The sequence below is a fragment of the Aphis gossypii genome, chromosome 2, assembly GCF_020184175.1.
Source record: "Aphis gossypii isolate Hap1 chromosome 2, ASM2018417v2, whole genome shotgun sequence".
NCBI lineage: Eukaryota > Metazoa > Arthropoda > Insecta > Hemiptera > Aphididae > Aphis > Aphis gossypii.
Genome location: NC_065531.1, coordinates 73,561,655 through 73,581,459, shown reverse-complemented (window position 1 = coordinate 73,581,459; position 19,805 = coordinate 73,561,655). Strand labels below are relative to the sequence as shown.

Here is a 19,805-nt window from a genome sequence, read left to right as displayed (position 1 = left end):
TTAAAAATTGGATTGCGATAAGTCTTCTTTTTAAAATTAAATTTATAAATTTATATAAGGTAAAAAAATAATTTCAAAGCTTATATGGGTTGCGAAAAATGTAGGCCTAAAAAGTGGGTCGCGTGTCCAAAAAGGTTGAAAACCACTGATATAGCTTATATCATTTAGGCATGGACTAAAGTGTCCATCTTTGAAAATTCAGGGGGGGCACTGTATTTTTTACTTGATAAAATCATCGACATATTTTTCTGATATTACTTATGTAATATTATCAATAGATAAAATTAATTTCTGTGATTTTCTTGTATAGAACAAAAAGTTAGTAATAAACATTAATGATCATGAGTTTTCTTTATTCAATGGTTGAATAATTTCAATGCTTCAATTATAATATATTAAATATTAATGTATAATAGACACAGAAATCATAAATCATTACCTGTTGACTATTCTCTCTTTATGTGTTCATACGATTGTACAAAGTTTACTTACATTAAGTTAGAGTTTTTATAAACTTAAACTTATTAAGATAGTATGTATTAATATTACATAATATTATTGTTATTAGTTTTAGTATTGATAACTGAATTATTTTAGAAGAGTGTTAATAGGTTTGTGGTATAAATAGTCAATAGCTTAAATTTAATTGTAAGTATTTTTAACATATCAATAACAAAAATTGAACTTCAAATGCATATAACTAAAATGTATTACTCTATTTCTATTTTTCTATTGCTTAAAAACAACTATGTGGAATATCAATTTAATTTTTAAGCTTTTTGACAAAGCTTTAACATTTTTATCAACACATTATGTATTTATAAAAAATCATTTTATAAACATTTAATATTCAAGTACTTAGGCTTATTTTATTATAAAAAAATATCAAAATTGATTTTGGGTAAAAATTCTGTATTTTTATTTTGTATTTTTCCAATTATTAAGAAAACTTACTGTGGATTTTTACTTTTAACCCTGTTAAAGTACCAACTAGATCCATGTTACTACAAGAAAAAATATTGAAACTGTTTTCAGGCACAAAAAAAAAAAAAAAAACGTGAAATCTCAATACATTCATTGCTTGCTTAGAATCTAATATACATCTTAGTTTTTAGAAAAAATTATTAATTCAAATTTGTTTATTCTATACAATAGTTTAATTATTTTAAATAATTGTTAAGATTTCAGTAAGGGTTAAATAGTAATTTCTAAATCAATTTGCCTATAATTAATAGGTTAACTATAAATCATTAATATTTTATAAAAAAAATGTATTATGTAATTATGTATTTGATCTTGTCAAGTAATTTTGCTACTTAATTTAAATATTTAAAAATTTGAAATAAAATTATAGTGTAGAAATAAATATTTTATGTGTTTTATTAGAATCGGAGCCAGTGACTATTGATTTACAAATGGACAATGTTGTGAAAATTTTGGGTTATCATGGAGAAAATCCTTTAATTATAATTTACACTAACCATTTAGCTGCAGCTGGCATTCAGTTTTTATTAAATATGAATGAAGACAACAAAAATCATTTCTATGATCCACTTAGTAAAGGCAAGAAAGAGGTTTTTTATTTTTTTATCTAATATTAATAATTTGCTAATTTTGTTTTAGATATCACTCTAAATAAAATTGTTTGGTTTTTTAATTTAAAAAGACCTGAGATACAGCACTTGGAAAAATTACTATTAAAATTACCTAAAAGGAAGTATGCTCCTTTGACGATAAATCAAGTAAATACAATTCTTGGCTCGACGATACTACAGGACGAAGAAGATGTATGTTTATAAAGTTGTTTGCATTATAAATCAAAATCACTTGTATTATAATTTTTTTTTTAATAGTTAAGAGTTAGTTTTTTTTTACTCATACTTTAAAATTAACAACTAATAATCAAATAAATTTTAAAGCTAGCATCTTTTAATTTTATTTTACTTAATAAGTAGTATTATTCCTTAAACTGATCGTGTTGAATAATAATACCAACACATTTTTTACTATTATACAAGCACATAATTAGTTAAAATTTATATTTTAATTTCAAAGCTAGTGATAAGATGATATAAAAATGTGATAATTTAGTAATTTTTTCTGTCTAATATGAAAAGTAAATTATGCTTGAACTTAAATTAAGGGAACTGATGTTACCAAAATTGTCTATGTTTTTGTGTATGAACACTTAGAAACTCCAATAATATTAACATGAGCTAATTAAAACTAAATTATGTATTTTAGTCATTATAAATTAGTTTTTGAGTAAGATAAAAAATATTTGATTTTGGCGCTCAAAAGTCTGATAACTATACTCTGTTCATAGGCGTGCGCAGACTTTTTGCGCAGGGGATGTCTATATCTATAAAAATAACTCAAATTTTAGTTCTTGTTCTACAAATATCAACATTATTGCATCCAATCTTTCTTGCAACATGCGGTTTCTTAATTTTGTTTTTACCAAACTTGTTTGGAAAAAGCTCTTTCACAAGAGCAACTTGTGATAGGAATGGTAGTAAAAAGTTTCAACGCTTTATTTACATAAACAAAATTTTTACTAGTTTATAATTTTTTTAATCACTGATAAATTGTTTCGTTTGATGCTTCTGCTACAAAATAGGGCAAAGAACGTAGAAGTCTCAATTCACCTTCTAAATCGTCACTATTAAGTACAAACTTCCGTGAAAGTAATTCTATGTCAAATTCTTCAGTTTTTAGTTTAAATTAAACGACCAATTGCACTAATTAAATTTAATGTTTCCTGATTAAATCGATTTTCAAGACCATTATACAAATCATCTAACAAATCTTCTAAATAAATAAAATACGTAGCCTGAACTTTCGAAATTTCTAAACTGATTTCTGTTTATAAAAATGTTTATAAACTCCTAACTAAAAAGTAAAAAAAAAAAAACAATTTGGCTCCGCAGACTAGTAGGGGATGCTATGGCACACCCGACATCTCCCCTGCGCACGCCTATGACTAAAATTATGTAATTGTGTATAAATCAAAATGTATTGTACCTTGCTGCAAAACTACCCTAAGTAGACTGATCTCCCCACTTCCCACTTGCAGTTGTGTATGTTAAGTAACCATATTTTCTTGGTAAATGGAGTAAATATTATTTTACTTTTCAAATTTATTATAAATTAGAAAAAATAAATTAAAATCAAATGTTTAGACATTCATATACTCTCATTTTTTGAAGTAATTTATAGATATCTGATCATTGTACCAGAATCTTAAATAATGGTTCTGCTCAATGTAAATTTTCTATGCCTATGTTATACTTATAAGACAGATGGGTGAGTGTTACCCAGTGATAATATTACCTTACTTGTTTTATTAGGAATATTTAAATATAATCATGTTTATTTATTTTTTTATATCATTTAAAAATAATATTTAATTCTAAATCTTCTTAACTATCGATAATATATTTATTAGAAACATTTAAAAATCAATTTTTAGATCAGAAGACTGGAAAAACAACGAGCTGACGAAGAAGAGGCACGAATAAATGCCATTACGTAAGTTTGAAATCTGCTTGACTTATCAAATTTTATTTTTTAATTTATTATATTCTTTTATAGAATACTTCAAGATCGGTTAGGTGAGAGGTCTTCAGTCATCAAAATAAATGATTATAAGATGTTGAATTCAAATGAATTCATTAATGATATTCTTATAGAATTTTATTTAAAGTAAGTGATTTCAATTCAAAATTATAATAAATAGTTATGCATTATATCATGAAAAATGTTTTTTGCACTATAGTTATTGGTATACTCAAAAATTAAGTGAGGAAGATAGAAAACGAACGTATGTATTTAGTACATACTTTTATACTACTCTGGCGAAATCATTTAATGCCTCTGATTATCCAGCACACTACACAGCATCACAGATAAGACATCAAAAAGTAAAAAAATGGACTAAAAATGTAGACATATTCAAAAAAGATTTTGTTTTTATACCTATAAATGAAAAGTAAGAATTGATATAACTAATTTTCTATTTAGAATAAAACTTAAAATTATTATAAAATTAATTATTATTTTTAGTTTCCATTGGTTTATGGCGGTCGTGTGTTTTCCTTACCTTTCAGGTAAAGTTAATATGAAAGATGGAACTCCAGTAAAAGCATCTGATGATAATACTGGTAAATATTTATAATGTTTAATATTTAATTTTTACAATAATCTTATTTATAATTATGAAATTAAATAAATGCTCTTAAAATGTACAAAAACTCTTAGTTTTATAGTCATTTTGTTTAAAATATTTATATGTTAATTTTATTATGAGCTTATACTTCTATTACAATATTTTTATCCAAAGTGGTTGATAAATAATATATACTAAATAAATTATAGATCGATATCCAGTGCCACCAGTCGATTCTTATGCTCATGATCGTATTGAAGCTGACCCTAATGTTGAAGATCTTTGGTTGTTTGATATGGCATCATCTGTAAGAATTTTTTTCTATAAATCATTTATATCATTCGATATCTTTCAAAAAATTTTTGTAATTTAATTTGGATGTAAATATTTTTTAGTTCAATCTAACATATAATAAACAAGGAGTTAATTATGAAATTGATTCTGCGGTTACAAAAAGAAGCAGACAAATACAAATTAAACGGTAAAATATCATTCATTAATCTAAGTTAATGTTATTAAAGCTTACTTATTTTTTAGGCCTTGCATTTTATTATTTGATTCTTTATCTGGTGGTGTTCACCGTGCCAGAATCACAGCTACATTGCGTGATTGGTTAGAACAAGAATATATGGCCAAGTATAAGGGGAAAAAAAAAGACTTTAGCCCTAAAGCTATAAAAGGAGCTTTGATTAGAGTACCTCAACAACCTAATTATACAGATTGCGGCCTTTTTGCGATTCATTTTTTTAAAAGATTTTTTGAAGTAAGTTAACTTATTGTATTTTAATGCACATGCTAAATCTTATCATATTTTAGAGGCCGATTGTAGATTATACTTTGCCGATTCGTCATTTAGAAAATTGGTTTTCTATTGATGAAGTTGCTAAGAACTGCCAAAAAAGAAAAGAATTACAAAGTATTATATTTGCTAGGATGAAAGAGCGAGGGTCTGTTTTGCCCGATGATGTACAATTGCCAATTCTTAATTTTACTGACCCTCCCATTAAAATACCACAAAACCCTCATCAAAAAAATACAAATCCAGCCGATGTACCAAACTCGACAAATCGTGTCAATTCACCAAGTTTAAGACCTTCAACTTCTAATTATCAATCAAATCCTAATCCTACAAATGAATTACAACATCAAGTTATTCAAAACAACAGCGGGTATAATCATCCTTATTTTGAAACCCCTGTTTATGACGATTCAGATGATATTGACAGTTATGATGATGATGAAGTAGAAAGACAATTTGATGAAAATGATCATTATGATGAAGGATCTCCTGAAAACTATCAAGAAGATTACAATGTAGAACAATATGCAGATCTTCAGAATCATAGAGAATATTTTCCTGAAAATACACAGCAAGTAGATGACGACGTAGATCCAATGTGAGTATAATAGATATTTACTTAGTATATATTTTATATATTATCATATTAAAAAATAAAAATTGTGCATATATTACAAATAAAAGGTAATCAAATAATTAAATAAGTTTTGTTAAAAAATGCCCAATATTTATAATGGATTTAAATTAGAATTAAAAATCTTAAAATTATTCAACATATTTTGTAAATGTTGTCGTTTATAGAAAATGCTAATTTAAATAATTGTTTTATGTTTAAGTTTATAATATTTATTATTATTTTTTTAATAATAACGAAATAATAATGCTTAATGATATAGTGTTATTTCATGTTTAAATATCCATTGCTGTCTAAATATTAATTTAAAATGCTCTAGAAAAAAGTCTTATTAAATAACTTTTTTTAAATAAATAATATTTTTTGTTATAATTGTTAATACCTAATAGGTTTTAATCAGAGTTTTAATTATATAAGAAAAAGAAAAAAAAATTACTTGTGATACTTAAGAGAATACCATACTCAAATGTGTTGTTACTTATTTGTTATTAACTTTTTTATTAAAGTGAATTTACTCTTTACTTATCATCAAAGTTAAGATTAGAATATTAATATTATATTAATTCAGTTATTTAGCGTGGAATTTTTCATTAATTTAATTTTTATGTGAGTATTCATTACATATTTAATGCTCATGTCTAGCTAAAAAAATTTTAAAATATCAAAAAATATTTTAATGTTACATATTAATGCTCTAATTTGTAGCTTAAATAATAGTCAAATTCACTTTTATATTAAAGCTATCAACACAGGTTCTACTGAACTTAAATTATGTATGTAAGGCAGGCATAGTCGTATGCAGATGTGACTTCAACTTATTATTATTATTAAATTTTATTAATATAAGGTAATATATTTTGTTTCTAAACTAGTTTAATGTTTGTTGTAACTAACGTTCTTCACACCCTATGTATATTTTATATTTCTCGTTACTCCTGAAAATAACATTTATTTTACTGAAACTTCGTAAGTAATAATTTAGGAGTAAAATTTATATCCTTGTCTTAAATTAAAACTTCTAAAGACAATTTAAAGACCATTTTCGAGTGTAAGCGATTGGTGAGTTTTTCCATTTTTTTTTTTTTTTAAAGAAGTTTTTGTGTTATAAGTATTTAAAATTTTAAGTGAAGAAGTGAAGTAGTGTGGATATATCTTGCAAAATGTTGGTCTATACTCAGCTTACTTAAGCTTTAAATATTTATAATTCATAAACTACTCATTTGAATTGCAATGTTTATTTATTGAAATATTCTGTTTTAAAATATGAAATTAAAAATATATTATGTTATTCAAAAACATTAAAAACTTAAAAAATGTTATTAAAAGAATGTATTCAAATTTGTTAATAGATTTTGAAATAATGAGAGCTGCTTGATAAAAGAATCATTTTATATACCAGGGGTAGCCAAACAACGGCTTGTAACTTATCGTAGCATTTTTTAAAAAAAATTCGTTTAATATGAATTAATGTATTTTATAATAATAAGACCTTTTTTTTTTACATTTTGGCTCTTCCATATTTATTAATATATTTGGTGGCTCGGGAATCTCTTCTCGCTGGCTACCCCTGTTATATACATTTATAATTTTGAGATAACAAAATATATTGGTGTATAATATAAGGAATATTGATGATGTACATAGATAATAACTGTTTAATATAATGATTAAACAATAATATTCTTTAATAATATTTTTAGACCGAACTCTGATGATGAACAGTTAATTGAATATCATCAACAATCTTCTAACAATGGAAATTTAGTAGTTAATGATCTTCACTATGGATTGAGCAATCGCAGAAATCTAATTAACATTCAAAATATTTCTAACGAAAACCGCCAATCCTTTAGACCAAACATCCATGACTATGATGACTATGAAATGGAAGGTGATGATGACTATGAAATTGAAGGTGATGATGATGGTGATGATGATGGTGATGAAGAAATAGATGAAGAAGAAGAAGAAAGAAATTACAATGAGTCCAACTCTACAACAAATCATAATAGACGTAAAATTCATTTTAATCATAGTAGACTATCAAATTAAATTTAATTAAAATAAATCGATTAAAAACATGTTATAAATAATCTCATTAAAATGTTAAGACCCGTTTGACGTTATTTAAAATTGTAAATATTATGATATACTTGTAAGTAAAAAAATTACTTATTAACAAAGAAAAGTAAAAAATACTAAGATTTATTATTTAAAAATAGATGTTTGATTTATTAATGTTCATTCCAATTGATCTGCTTTTAAAAGCAGTTTTTAAAATATATTTTATTTGGGTCATTTTAATTTGATATCCTTATTTGGTTAGAATTTGTTTTGACATTTATGTTATGTATATAAAAATCCATGTGTATTAAAAGTTTAAAGTTTATATTTCAATATGTTGTTATCATTGTTGTAATGTATAATACATATGGTTTTTATGGTTTATAACAATGTAATTAATTTTGATAATATAAATTATACACGTATAAATATTTTTTTTAAATTTGTTTTCATATAATTTTATATTTTGAAAAGAATGAATATGTGTTCTTATTCAAGGTCAATTCCAATGTTGGACAGCTTAGTCTACAAGAAATATTTATTAGCCCTATCAAAAATAAACACTTCAACAATATTTTTAAATTTTCTATAATATACTAGGTATTTATCACCCTGTAAATACAATAATTAAGTATATTAATATACCTTTAAATTATAGAAATTTACAGTTTTATTTCAATTTCACAATAATTTTAATGTAATAATTCAAATTGTTATGCGTATTGCATACTCTTTAGGATGTACAATAAATAGTTATATTATATTGGTACAAAGGCAGCTTACACTTTCCGTTACCTATAATAAATTCATAAAAAAAAGGTAAATCTGATGCTGCATATAGTATATCAACAGAGTGAATCATGACTCTTATGTTAATTTTAAACAAAAGAAATGTGTATAAATATATTTATATATTTTTAATGATAAACGAACTTTTTTTTTATGGTTGATTGTAAAAACCTAAAAATCTTAGAAGAGGTTGATCAAGAGTCCATTAAAGTTGGCCACCCCTACAGTATATTATAATATAATATTACATATGCCAGAAGTTAAGTATAAATTAATATTATATGTCATATTCGACTCTTATACTTATAGGGTAACGGCATACAATCATAACATAATATACATAATATAATATAACATAATACAACAAATGCAGTCGCTCATAATTCAGACAAAAGGATTTAGCCATGGGACATAATATATTTGAGTGTGATAGATATAATATGATCATTGTATGTAACCACGAATCTTGGAAATACGGTAATGTGTGTTAGAGATTTTTACCATAATGGGGACAGACCTATATGAGCTATAGGAGAACACAAGTTACACCATATTCTCGAATAAAATTTGTGCGCACACTCGCATAATACCAGTCAGAATCAGAAACGTATAGAACGTTATATTATTAGTCTTTCATTGACCTTTTATCATACTTATTTAAAAATGAAAATGTAATATTTATTATTTAGATATTTATACTATTGAAATTTTACAAAAAAAAAAAATATTTATGGAAACTACACTTCAAGTTTCAAGTTAGACATTCTAAAAAATATATCCAAAAAAGTGTAGATTTATCATTATTATTTTTTCCTTAAGACCTTAAAAACACAATATTCATAGTAATATATTAGATAGGTATAAAAATGGTATTGTGAATCGATTTTATTTCACAATCAGATTCAATAGAGCAGCAAGTTTCTTATTAATAGTGGACAATACTCAATTCCCAAAACAAAATTCACGATAAAAGAACAAAGAAATCATAAAACATTTGCATTTTGTCAATTTTCTTGCAACAAGTATAAAATACTCAACTAAAATAGATAACTTACAACTATTTTCTGGAGTAAATATTTATATACATCATTAAAAAAAAAAAAAAAATTAAATTCAACATAATATAGTAGGTAGGTACCTACCATGTTTCATCAATTTAAAATTGTTGCTATTTTTTACGTTCAAAGGTGATTGTTGATAATTATTATTATGATTTCTCATTTATATCGGGAAGTGCTTAAACAGACATTTTGAGATTTACGATGGGAATTTTTGTTTATAGATGGTAGCTACCTATTAGTTTCAATTATAATAATAATAATAATTACTTAGTGCGAAAAAAATTACTATTAAAATAATTATAATAATATTTATTGGTATGGGAACAAATAATAAAAAACAGCGGTGGATTGTATTTCTTGGATGCACCGGCAGGCACAGGCAAAACTTTTTTCATTTCAATAATTTTGGCAACCACACGATCACGAAATGATACTGGTTGTTTCCGGTGCGACTCGCCTTGTAATGACCATCAACAAAGCACAATGACAATCGCTACAAGTAACAAGTGTGAGGACTGAATTTTGAAAATCCATACTTCTCATATTAATAATATATTAAAGACAGCTGGCATGCTCACGCGTCAGAAAACCTTCTGATTTATTTTTATAAGCAACAGAAGAAATAACAGAAAATATTGTGTAACCAAATCCACTTCAATAAATATCATTCAATAGAACATCTACTTGAGTTATTAGATTTTTCTCGACAAAACGAATAAAATTACATAATGATAAACTATAAATTGAATATCGTAGTAAGATACTATTTACTTAGTATATTTTTACCGTTTTGTCTATATATATGTATAAAAATATACTGCTAGCATAAATACATAATCACAGGTAACGGATTTAATACACAATTTGAGATACATAAGAGGTAGGGTTTTGAACAGGCTACGAAGTGTACGAGTTCAGCTAGTAATAGATATAATAATAGGTAAAAATATTTCGAGCATACTGCTTTGATCGGTCAATATTGAATATAATATATACATAATATTTTTCATGGCACTCTCGAAAAAAAAAATATTCAAAAGGTTTGCCATCCCTGCCTTACTGCACTATATGGTCTACGGATCCGGACTTAAGAGTATTAATCATGAACACATAATAGATAGTAAGTAAACAGCGGTTTTGATTATGGAAACTGTAAAATCGATAAGGTTTGTTCGATGTTTTCATTTATTAATTCAAAATTATTCATCAAATTGGTTTGTAGAATAAATGCATTCCCTTAAGCGTATACCCGCGGATCATGTGTTATTCCATAAGTATACGCGTTTACAGAAAAACAGAGAAGTGAGTATACGCCGGCCGTTAATTTGTTAATTAGTTTTGGATCAATAGCTCACTGTTGATTCATTATAAATGTTAAATAAAAGTTCGTGCAACCCGGCATACGTTTTAAAATAAATAAATATTAAAATATTATGGTACCTTAGTCAGTATTCTATATAGGTGTACTACAATAGTGCAATAAATATTATTTTATTTACACTTTTAGATTCTGAGCGGAGCGATGAATGTATTACTTTTACAATGATGTTTATTTCTTTTTTATTCTGTAAACACTTCCCCCCCCCATAAACTTGCTCAAAAATACAAGTGTAGCATATTTTCTGAAAGGTAATGTTCTTGAGCTGGTACTTTAGAGAGGTCATTTTTCGATTTTCGAAATGATACTCGAAATAAAAGTGGTTAAAGGAGGAAAAATGTACAACTACACGATTATGTAATATAGGTAAAATAATTACGGCTTTGTTTATCACCATAGAAACGAATAAAATTAAATAAAAAAGATCCCCTGGTCCGCTCGGAATCGTTTTTTATCGAATGCAATCCTATTGCATTCAAATCGAATACCTACCTACAGTAAAATTACACTATCCTGTCCGAGGACCGAAGGGACGTTGGACAAACATCCACCACCGAAATGCGCTGACTTACTTTTTTTCTTTTTTATAATGATTTTATTTTCTTTTAAAAACATAATATTTGTATCATCAACTATGTATAGGTACTTAGGTAATTGTGTTAAGCATATCAGTATAGATCATTCTATTTTTATATAGGATTTAAATTTTGTGGTCTTAGTAATAAAAACACCCAATGAATTAATTTAACAAACCAATTTATTTTGAAAAATACAATAAAGTATATATTTTTATTTTCTCAAATTTCAATAAATACTTACTTATCCACTTCTTAAATTGTTTGCGTAATATCTGCTGCTTCTTTGATCTCTTTAATATCTACTGATACATAATTCGGTTTTAGATAAGTCATTGCTAATTGCTCAACTGCATCAATCATGCTGGTCGAAAACAAAACTGTTGTTCTTTTGTCCTAAAATAAATTTATATTTTTACCAAAATGTATAATAGTCAGTTAGTAATTTTTGATCAAATTAAATTTGGTTGCCACGCGTTGTTTTTTCTTTTTTGAAACATCGGTATTTTAATGAGTTAAGTTTGATAGTGCCAAAAATAAAAACGATGGAAATCATTAGCTTTTAAATTACAACTTTCTGAAATACATATGCGATTTTCCGGTTTGCGTATGCTTTAGGTACAACTAAATAAGTCGTAATGAATTTATTATTATTATGTACCTATATTCAATATTTTTTATGCTACAATAATGATTTTTGGCTTTTACAATTACATTTTTGCATTGAAAATCACAAACTTTTTTTAAATTTTAATATAAATCGTTAAATTTAATGTTTTAAATCGGCGATTCCCAAACTTTTTATCTTTACCGCCCACTTGCAAAAAATAGACAGACGACCCACTAATATAAAAAAAAATGTATTGGTACATAAGTACGCAATCAAAAATTAATAACGCTTGTAACTTTCATCGCCCTCCTGAATAGCCCTATCCCCCCGAGGAGGCGATATTGCCTACTTTGGGAAACGCTGTTTTAAATAATAAAAAATTAAATTAACGAATTCTTATTATTCATTATGATTAAACGTAACGACATGCACCATTATAACATTGAACAAAATAAAATGAAAGTACTAATAAGTAATAATATTGAACTTATGAGTTCAGAATTGACTTTGGAAAGACCGAAATTAGTAAAAAGAAATATAACTCAGCAGTCATGTTACCTATTTGAATTGTAATTAATAAACAATTAAAACAGATTATAAATGAGTTTTCTATATAAAAGACATGAGAATAGGTACACAATTTTTAAGTATAGTTTATTATAATATACGCGCATTAGTAGTAAGTACAAACATTTAATAATTACTAATTCGGTAAGTACATTGCTATGAAATGTGAAATGTACAAAATAATAATAATGACAAATTTTTCATTAAATTCCGAGAAGAGCGATGAATGTATTTATTTTACAATGATGTTTAGTTTTTTCTGGCTATATAATATCATATCTTTTGGGGCAATAAAAATGTTTAGATTTTCAAATTTGGAGGCGGTTTTTGGTAGATAATTCTAAGTAAAAAATCTAGTTAGTTATTTTAACTATAAAATAGTTTACAAAATGTCAAAGTATTGATAAATTTTATAAAATTATAATATTAATCTACTGCAGGTAATAAAAAAATCGTGCCGATGTATCTTTAATATCTTTTAATTTGTATATAATATACATGAACTAGAAATAAATTAATACATTAGTATATTATATTATTATTTTATTATTAGTTGAAAATGTATGTAGGTACGCAATAAACCCTGTGTAAAACTAAATAAAAATTAATTTGACTTTCCGATAGAAAGTTAGGATATTTTATTATTCAATGAAAACCTTATGTTATAAAATTTGTATTAAATTTTCAAATAATTTGCTAATTTTTGTGATTTGATAAAATTCTAACTTCAAACAGTTATAATAATTGTTTGTGGATTTAGGCTCAACTTTTAAATTCTGAACGAAGTAATGAATGTATTGATTTTACAATGATGTGTGTTTTTTTTTTGTCTGTGAACAGCATAACATGTCGAAATAGTGCTTCAATTTCAAACTTCAGGGGTGGTTCCCGATGCAAAGTGAATATCCTTGGTGCACTATAGAGGTCAAAAGTAAACATTTTCCACAGTTTTCAAAAAAATCGAGAAAAACAAAAAAAAAAGTGACGGAAAAACGGGAATTTTTACGCAAAACCAGTTTTCGACTAAATCGATTTTTTTATATAGTTATAACTCTAAAAAACAAATCTAAGTACTTACTAAGTATATAAGCACTTACTTGAAATTTTCATAAAATGTTTATATTGGTGCTCTCTATATATACGCAGTTAAATTTTCAAAATATTTTGAAATTTTTTGAGCTATTTATAGGCAACTACTGAAATTTTCGATTTCTCTGAGAATTTTTTTCGAAGTGTCAATAAAAAAATTTGAAAATTTAATATAAGGTTCCTTATGAGTTGTTCTTATTGTAGTTAAAAAAAAATCAAAAATCATAAAATTTTTTGTGTTTATATCTAAAATTAAAAATTCAACACTAAGTTTTACATATATTAACCTTCAAATAGCTTAGGGAAAATTCGAAACATCATAATAGGAAAAATTTTATAAGCGTTTAAATTTTAAATGTTTACAAAATCGCGTAACTATAACGATTTATCTGCAAACGAAATTAAATATTTGTTATAAATTATAATATTCAATAAGTATAAGTCGTAGATACTTGAGAATTTCACCAGCTATTTAAATTGGCATTTTCTTTACATGGTTTAATTTTAAAAATATTTCGTTTATTTTAATGCTACTTATAAGCATTTGAAATATTCGTTTTTGTTTATATATTTTTTTATTTTTTTATAAATATCGATAAAAAAAAAAAAAATATCAATAATAAAAGTCTAGAATTGAAGTAGTGTTGTTTGGACACCCCCTTCCATCAAGCCTTGTAAATTATTAACCATATTAGTATATTACTTATTGTATAGTACACCTAATACAGATTGTATATATTTTCTTTTAATAAAAAAAAAAAAAAAATATATCGATAAAAATTGTTTGGCTGAGTCAAAATACTTGAAAATTTAACACAAAGTTCTTCATAAGTTATTCTTATAGTAATTAAAAAATTATAAGAATACATAAGCACAATTTTTTTTATTGGTATTTGAAGTTCAATTATTGACAAAAGTTCGTAAAAATCATGAATATTTGCAAATTTTTTTGTAGGTACCTATAATTCATAAAAATGTTCATGTAAGTAACTAAGAGTTGAAAATTTAATGCAAGATTTTCTATAAGTTTGGCTTACAATAATTATAGAAGAACTTAAATTACAGGGTAATAATTAAATATTTTTAATTATTTGGTATATTACAGTAGTAACGGGTTAACCACACGTTCTACAAGGATTACGGAGACAATATTGTAGGTAGCGACACCTACTATTAACCTATAAGAGGTTATACTTAAGTATATATTTAAAAAAATTAATAAATAAGAATTATATTTACCGTCGATACCATAGTTTTATTATTTAATATAAATTCAATTTCGGGTTTAAAACCCGCGGTTAACAGGACATCTGCTTCGTCAAATACGATTATTCGCAAAGCAGTAAAAGTAATCAAATCTTGACTTACAAAACCAACTAAGTTTTCTGGAGTTGCAATAATTATATGAACACCTTTCTATAAGAGATACGAGATTAATGTATTAGATATTCAAAAAAAAAAAAAATAAATAATAAAATTATTATAAGTTTTACCTGAATTTTATTTTTTTGGTCGGAGAGTGATTTATTAAACAAGGGTCCACATTCTATTGATGTATTTTCACTTAATCGATGTATAACATTATATATATGTTGAACACGTTGTTTCGTGGGTACAACGATTATAGCAAGTGGGTCAGAACGATGACTGTCGACATTTATTTCGGAGAAATTTTTAAGTAAGACGTCCAATATTGATATAGCAATTGCTGTCTGATAAATAAGATAAATACATGTTTTATTAATTATTATAAAAAACACAATTACATAATTAAACTGAGTAACCGAAGTTTGTGGTTTGTAATTGATCACAGGCACCTCTTCAAAAGTACAAAAAAAAAAAAATCTCAAGAATTTGAAAACACGGTTTCTAAGTAGGTATATATTTAATAATTTCATGAATTAATCATCAATTCAATTAATCATTTGAATAAATTTATTATATTAATCGAAAACGTGGAAGGTAGGCAATAGGCATGATTGGTGATACCAGTGTAATACCACGTATAACGAAAATAGATTTTATGGTCAATTTCAAATTTGTTTATAACAATATATTGTAGGTAAGTACTTACAGTTTTCCCCGATCCATTTTGTGTTCTGGCTATTATATCTTTTCCATTCATAATAATTGGCATTGCATATTCTTGTATTATAGTTGACCTTTCATAATTAAGCTTGTACACATTTTTATACAGACTTGCATGGATACCGTTACATAGCATTGATTGTTGCATTTCATTAAATACCCTATTATTGATTCCATGTACTGTCACTTTCCAGTTCTTCTTGTTATTCGAAGAAATATAGATTTTTTGAAAATTTGAAGGGATGCAAGCCGATTTACTTGTCTCCTGCTCAAGTCTACTTTCAGTATCACGACTACTGCCGGGTCTACAATAGTCTATAACAAAAATTAATTTGATAATAATTTGGTTTTTTTTTTATTCACCGAGATACCGTAAGCTTCGTTGGTTATCGGCCTGTTCAATTTATTACTGTAATTTATAACCATTTTCGTGACAGTCATTTATTATAAATTGCTTAGTATTTTATAATTACCGGTATTAGAAATTTGTCGACCAAAATCAATTTCCACAACTGTAGCATTTTTACTTATTTCTGCAATGCTATGAATGTTGGCCATATTGATTTTTTCTTAAACATATAATATAATATAGTTTATAATTATAAGTCCTGAAAATGTAAAAGATCATTACAAGGCATATATGCATTTTATACATAATTTCTTACGAGTACCTATGTATAGAAATTCATTTATAGTTAAATAATCTTTTAAATTGTTTGTTGACTAAGATTAAAAAAATGTAGTCGAAATTGATAAAAATTCCATAATATGGCTAAATTATTAATAGTTTTTATTTAATTTAATATGATGTGGAATTTTGAGTATAGTTATGACCTACTAATTTTTAATTTAGTAGGTACTTATGAGGTTTTAATGCCGGGCTGGCAAATTATATTATAATAGACAAATAGGTAATTAATAAATGATTAAAACATAATATTAATGTGAAATAATTATGTACATATTAATACCTATCCTAACCATTATACTGTAACTTTAGGAATTCAATAAATATACTTAATAACAATTCTTGAACAAATATAAAAGGTTTTTTTTTGACGATTTCTAGATTTTGTCTATAATGTAAAAATAGTACTTATAAATTATAAAATTTGACTTAAAATATTGATAAATATTTATTGGTTGAAATATAATAAACAAATATAAACCATGTGTGCCTATACTTAAATACTTTAAGCACAGTAGTACAGTATCATAGTTTTGCCATTTGGGAGATGTTTTAGGGGTTTTATTGGCATGTCATACAATTCACAATTTTCTTTTATTGTTAATTGTTGATGTTGATGATCATTAGAATTTATTACATTGAATTTGAAAATTATTGTGAATAAGTGTTATGTTTTAGATTACCTAAGGAAATTTTAAATAATTTGATTACATTTAAAACGTTATATTAAAATACTTGTATTTTATAAATATGTATCGGAGAGAACTACTCATACGGATGATACATAAAGTGGAGAGCAGGACGTAGAGGATATTATAGAGAATATTTTCAGCTTAATTTGGTCTGCTGGTTTAAATCCTATGCTACTCCAATTACATTTTAACTTGTATTTTGTTAATATCATTTTATAGCATTAACTTTTAATGTGTACTATTAATAGATATTCTTTATTAAATAAATGAAGGTTTACAATTCTGTATGTTAATTAATAAAATATATTATAAGTATTTTATACAGAATATATAAATAAATTAGTGGTTAAATACTCAAATATATCTAATAAATATTAATATGTATATAAAAAGGTGAAACAATTTTGTCTGAAGTTCTAATTAGACTTAATAAAATGCGAGCTGGGTCTTTAACCCCATACTTAAGCTTTTGAATGAAATATATGTAAGTAATCAACTATTTACTATAACAGTAGTTCTCAATCGGGATGACATGTTACCTAAGGGTGACTGAACCCAGCTTAGGGGTGACACGAAAAATCAACAAGAAAAGAAAAAAAAATTTAAATAAATACATTTTTGCGAAAAAAATCATATTAATATTAACGTTTTAAAAGTTTTTTTTGTGTAGTGTATTTTTTTTTTTTAATAATAAAATATTTCTTAATATAAAGTTAAGTTTATTATTATTTTGATGTTAGGGTGGCGCAGTGTTTGATTCTAGTGGTTAAAGGTGACATAAGTAAAAAAAGGTTGAGAACTACTGTAGGTACTATAATGGTGAAGAAAAAGTTCTTAAATCTTAATGATGAAAATCAATTATAGCCAGCTTAAATATTAGTACTTCTATTACTCAAATGGCGCCACTATGCAGTACTGCATACTAAGCATAAATATACGTTATTCGTTTACTTTTACACATACGCTCCAAATTTTAATAATTCAAATTTGTTTGTCTTTTGAAAGCTGAAGGAGTATTTAAAATAGTTTAAATAGTATTTAACTTATATTTTATTATATATTACATGACTTAAACAGTTGAAAATACATGAATTAAATTCACTTTTATCCTTTTCGAAACTCAAATTATCATTTATTGAGACTCGCGATTGTATCTGTATATGTGCACTGTGCAAGTTCTCTTAAATATGAATTATAAAAAAATTTCTATCATAAGTCTCGACTTTCCAAACATGTGAGTATCCACTTACAAAACGTCACTATTCACTAAATTAATAAAAACGATAATTTACAAAAATACTCTTATCACTAATCAGTAAGCCTCTCGTCTTCAGCTTACGACTATGCAAACCTAATGCAATATTCTCCGGGACGTTGCACGATAATATATATATATATATAATGTTAATATGTGAATACTATAATCATATCGTTAGACAGGAATGGTAATTAGGTATTTTTATTTATAAATGATAAATCATCATTTCTGTAGCAAAATAATACATAGGTATTGGTACTTTAGGTGCTGAAGCGGCTTATTTACATAATAGTTACTGAAAGTTACAGCTCACCGATGGTAATTTTTATGCGATACGAATAATAATTTACTAATCAAAATATATATATATTAATTTAAAGTATAATAATAAATAATAGTTATATTCTTACAAGCAGCATCCAAGACGACGAAGGAGTTGAAAAATTCGTATAAATCAACCTTATACGAGCGATGTTTGAAGGCGGTGATCTCCGGGGACAACAAGAATCACAGGTACGCAGCAACGTGCGTCACACACTACATGCAACTCTGATATTCGTATGTAAGTAGTGACTGTATAATATACAGTGTATAGGCTGGACGAATGTGTATTTTTTTAAATGATAATTTATGCGATCGATGGACCGCAGATTTGTACAGTGATTGGGCAGAGATGACGCAGAGGAAAACGACAGCGACAATCGTCGTGCGAAAGAGCGACGGGAACAAAACCATTAACGACTGACGAACATAAACGAAATGAAACGCATCATCGGACAACACGTTTATACCCGTGTACGATGTGATGGCTATTGTCAGGGATGGTGTCACTGCAGGAGCGCTGTTTGTTCTTTGCGTATTGAGAGGGGACGTATTGACCACGTGAGTGAGAGTGGTGAAAAATTCAAAAATTCCAAGAGCGTTATATATTGATGACATTGTAGGGGACTGGTTTTTTCTTTTTGTTCTTTTGATATTCTTCACGTGCATACTCACCATCAGATTTATAACAATACAAAAACAATCATATAGCGAAGTAAAATATACGGCTTCTGGCGATGGACGCGTTTAACCTGCAGAATTCATCCCCTCCGGAACGCCCTTAAACTGGTTTTTGCGTATTGGTCGTATACCTGCGTGACCACCGTAAGTCTCCACGGGGGGTGTTAAATGATTGACCTAGTGACAATAGTGAAATACCCACAAACCAGTTTTCTAATAATTATCCGGAGTTTCGTGCTGGCTACTTAGATAGCTATTAGTACCTAGGTACTTACGTTTTACCATTTTCGTAACATGGTATATTGTGGTTTATTGAAACAGACAACCCAATACTCATCATAAC

General features: G+C 26.1%; 2 protein-coding genes across 6 annotated transcripts in view; one reads left to right on the top strand and one right to left on the bottom strand.

Moving 5' to 3' along the window:
- LOC114121055 (uncharacterized) overlaps nucleotides 1-8,107 on the top strand; it is a 31,439-nt gene extending 23,332 nt beyond the window's left edge. For all 5 annotated transcript variants that reach the window (XM_027983203.2, XM_050202219.1, XM_050202218.1 and 2 more), the window contains exons 14-24: nucleotides 1,387-1,563; nucleotides 1,624-1,787; nucleotides 3,473-3,531; nucleotides 3,595-3,705; nucleotides 3,779-3,991; nucleotides 4,066-4,163; nucleotides 4,378-4,475; nucleotides 4,564-4,649; nucleotides 4,706-4,931; nucleotides 4,985-5,565; nucleotides 7,302-8,107. In XM_027983203.2, the coding sequence (XP_027839004.2) occupies nucleotides 1,387-1,563; nucleotides 1,624-1,787; nucleotides 3,473-3,531; nucleotides 3,595-3,705; nucleotides 3,779-3,991; nucleotides 4,066-4,163; nucleotides 4,378-4,475; nucleotides 4,564-4,649; nucleotides 4,706-4,931; nucleotides 4,985-5,565; nucleotides 7,302-7,653 (2,165 nt within the window). In that variant the 3' untranslated portion in view covers nucleotides 7,654-8,107. The remainder of the gene's footprint in view (nucleotides 1-1,386; nucleotides 1,564-1,623; nucleotides 1,788-3,472; nucleotides 3,532-3,594; nucleotides 3,706-3,778; nucleotides 3,992-4,065; nucleotides 4,164-4,377; nucleotides 4,476-4,563; nucleotides 4,650-4,705; nucleotides 4,932-4,984; nucleotides 5,566-7,301) is intronic.
- Nucleotides 8,108-11,671: 3,564 nt separating this feature from the next.
- On the bottom strand, nucleotides 11,672-19,752 carry LOC114121069 (probable ATP-dependent RNA helicase DDX4). Its single transcript, XM_027983222.2, has 6 exons — nucleotides 18,871-19,752; nucleotides 16,296-16,391; nucleotides 15,809-16,137; nucleotides 15,228-15,446; nucleotides 14,974-15,150; nucleotides 11,672-11,864 (listed from the first exon to the last, which is right to left on the bottom strand). Exons 2-6 carry the CDS (start codon nucleotides 16,378-16,380, stop codon nucleotides 11,724-11,726), a joined length of 951 nt encoding a protein of 316 aa, XP_027839023.2. The 5' UTR covers nucleotides 16,381-16,391; nucleotides 18,871-19,752; the 3' UTR covers nucleotides 11,672-11,723.
- Between the last annotated feature and the right edge of the window lie 53 nt (nucleotides 19,753-19,805).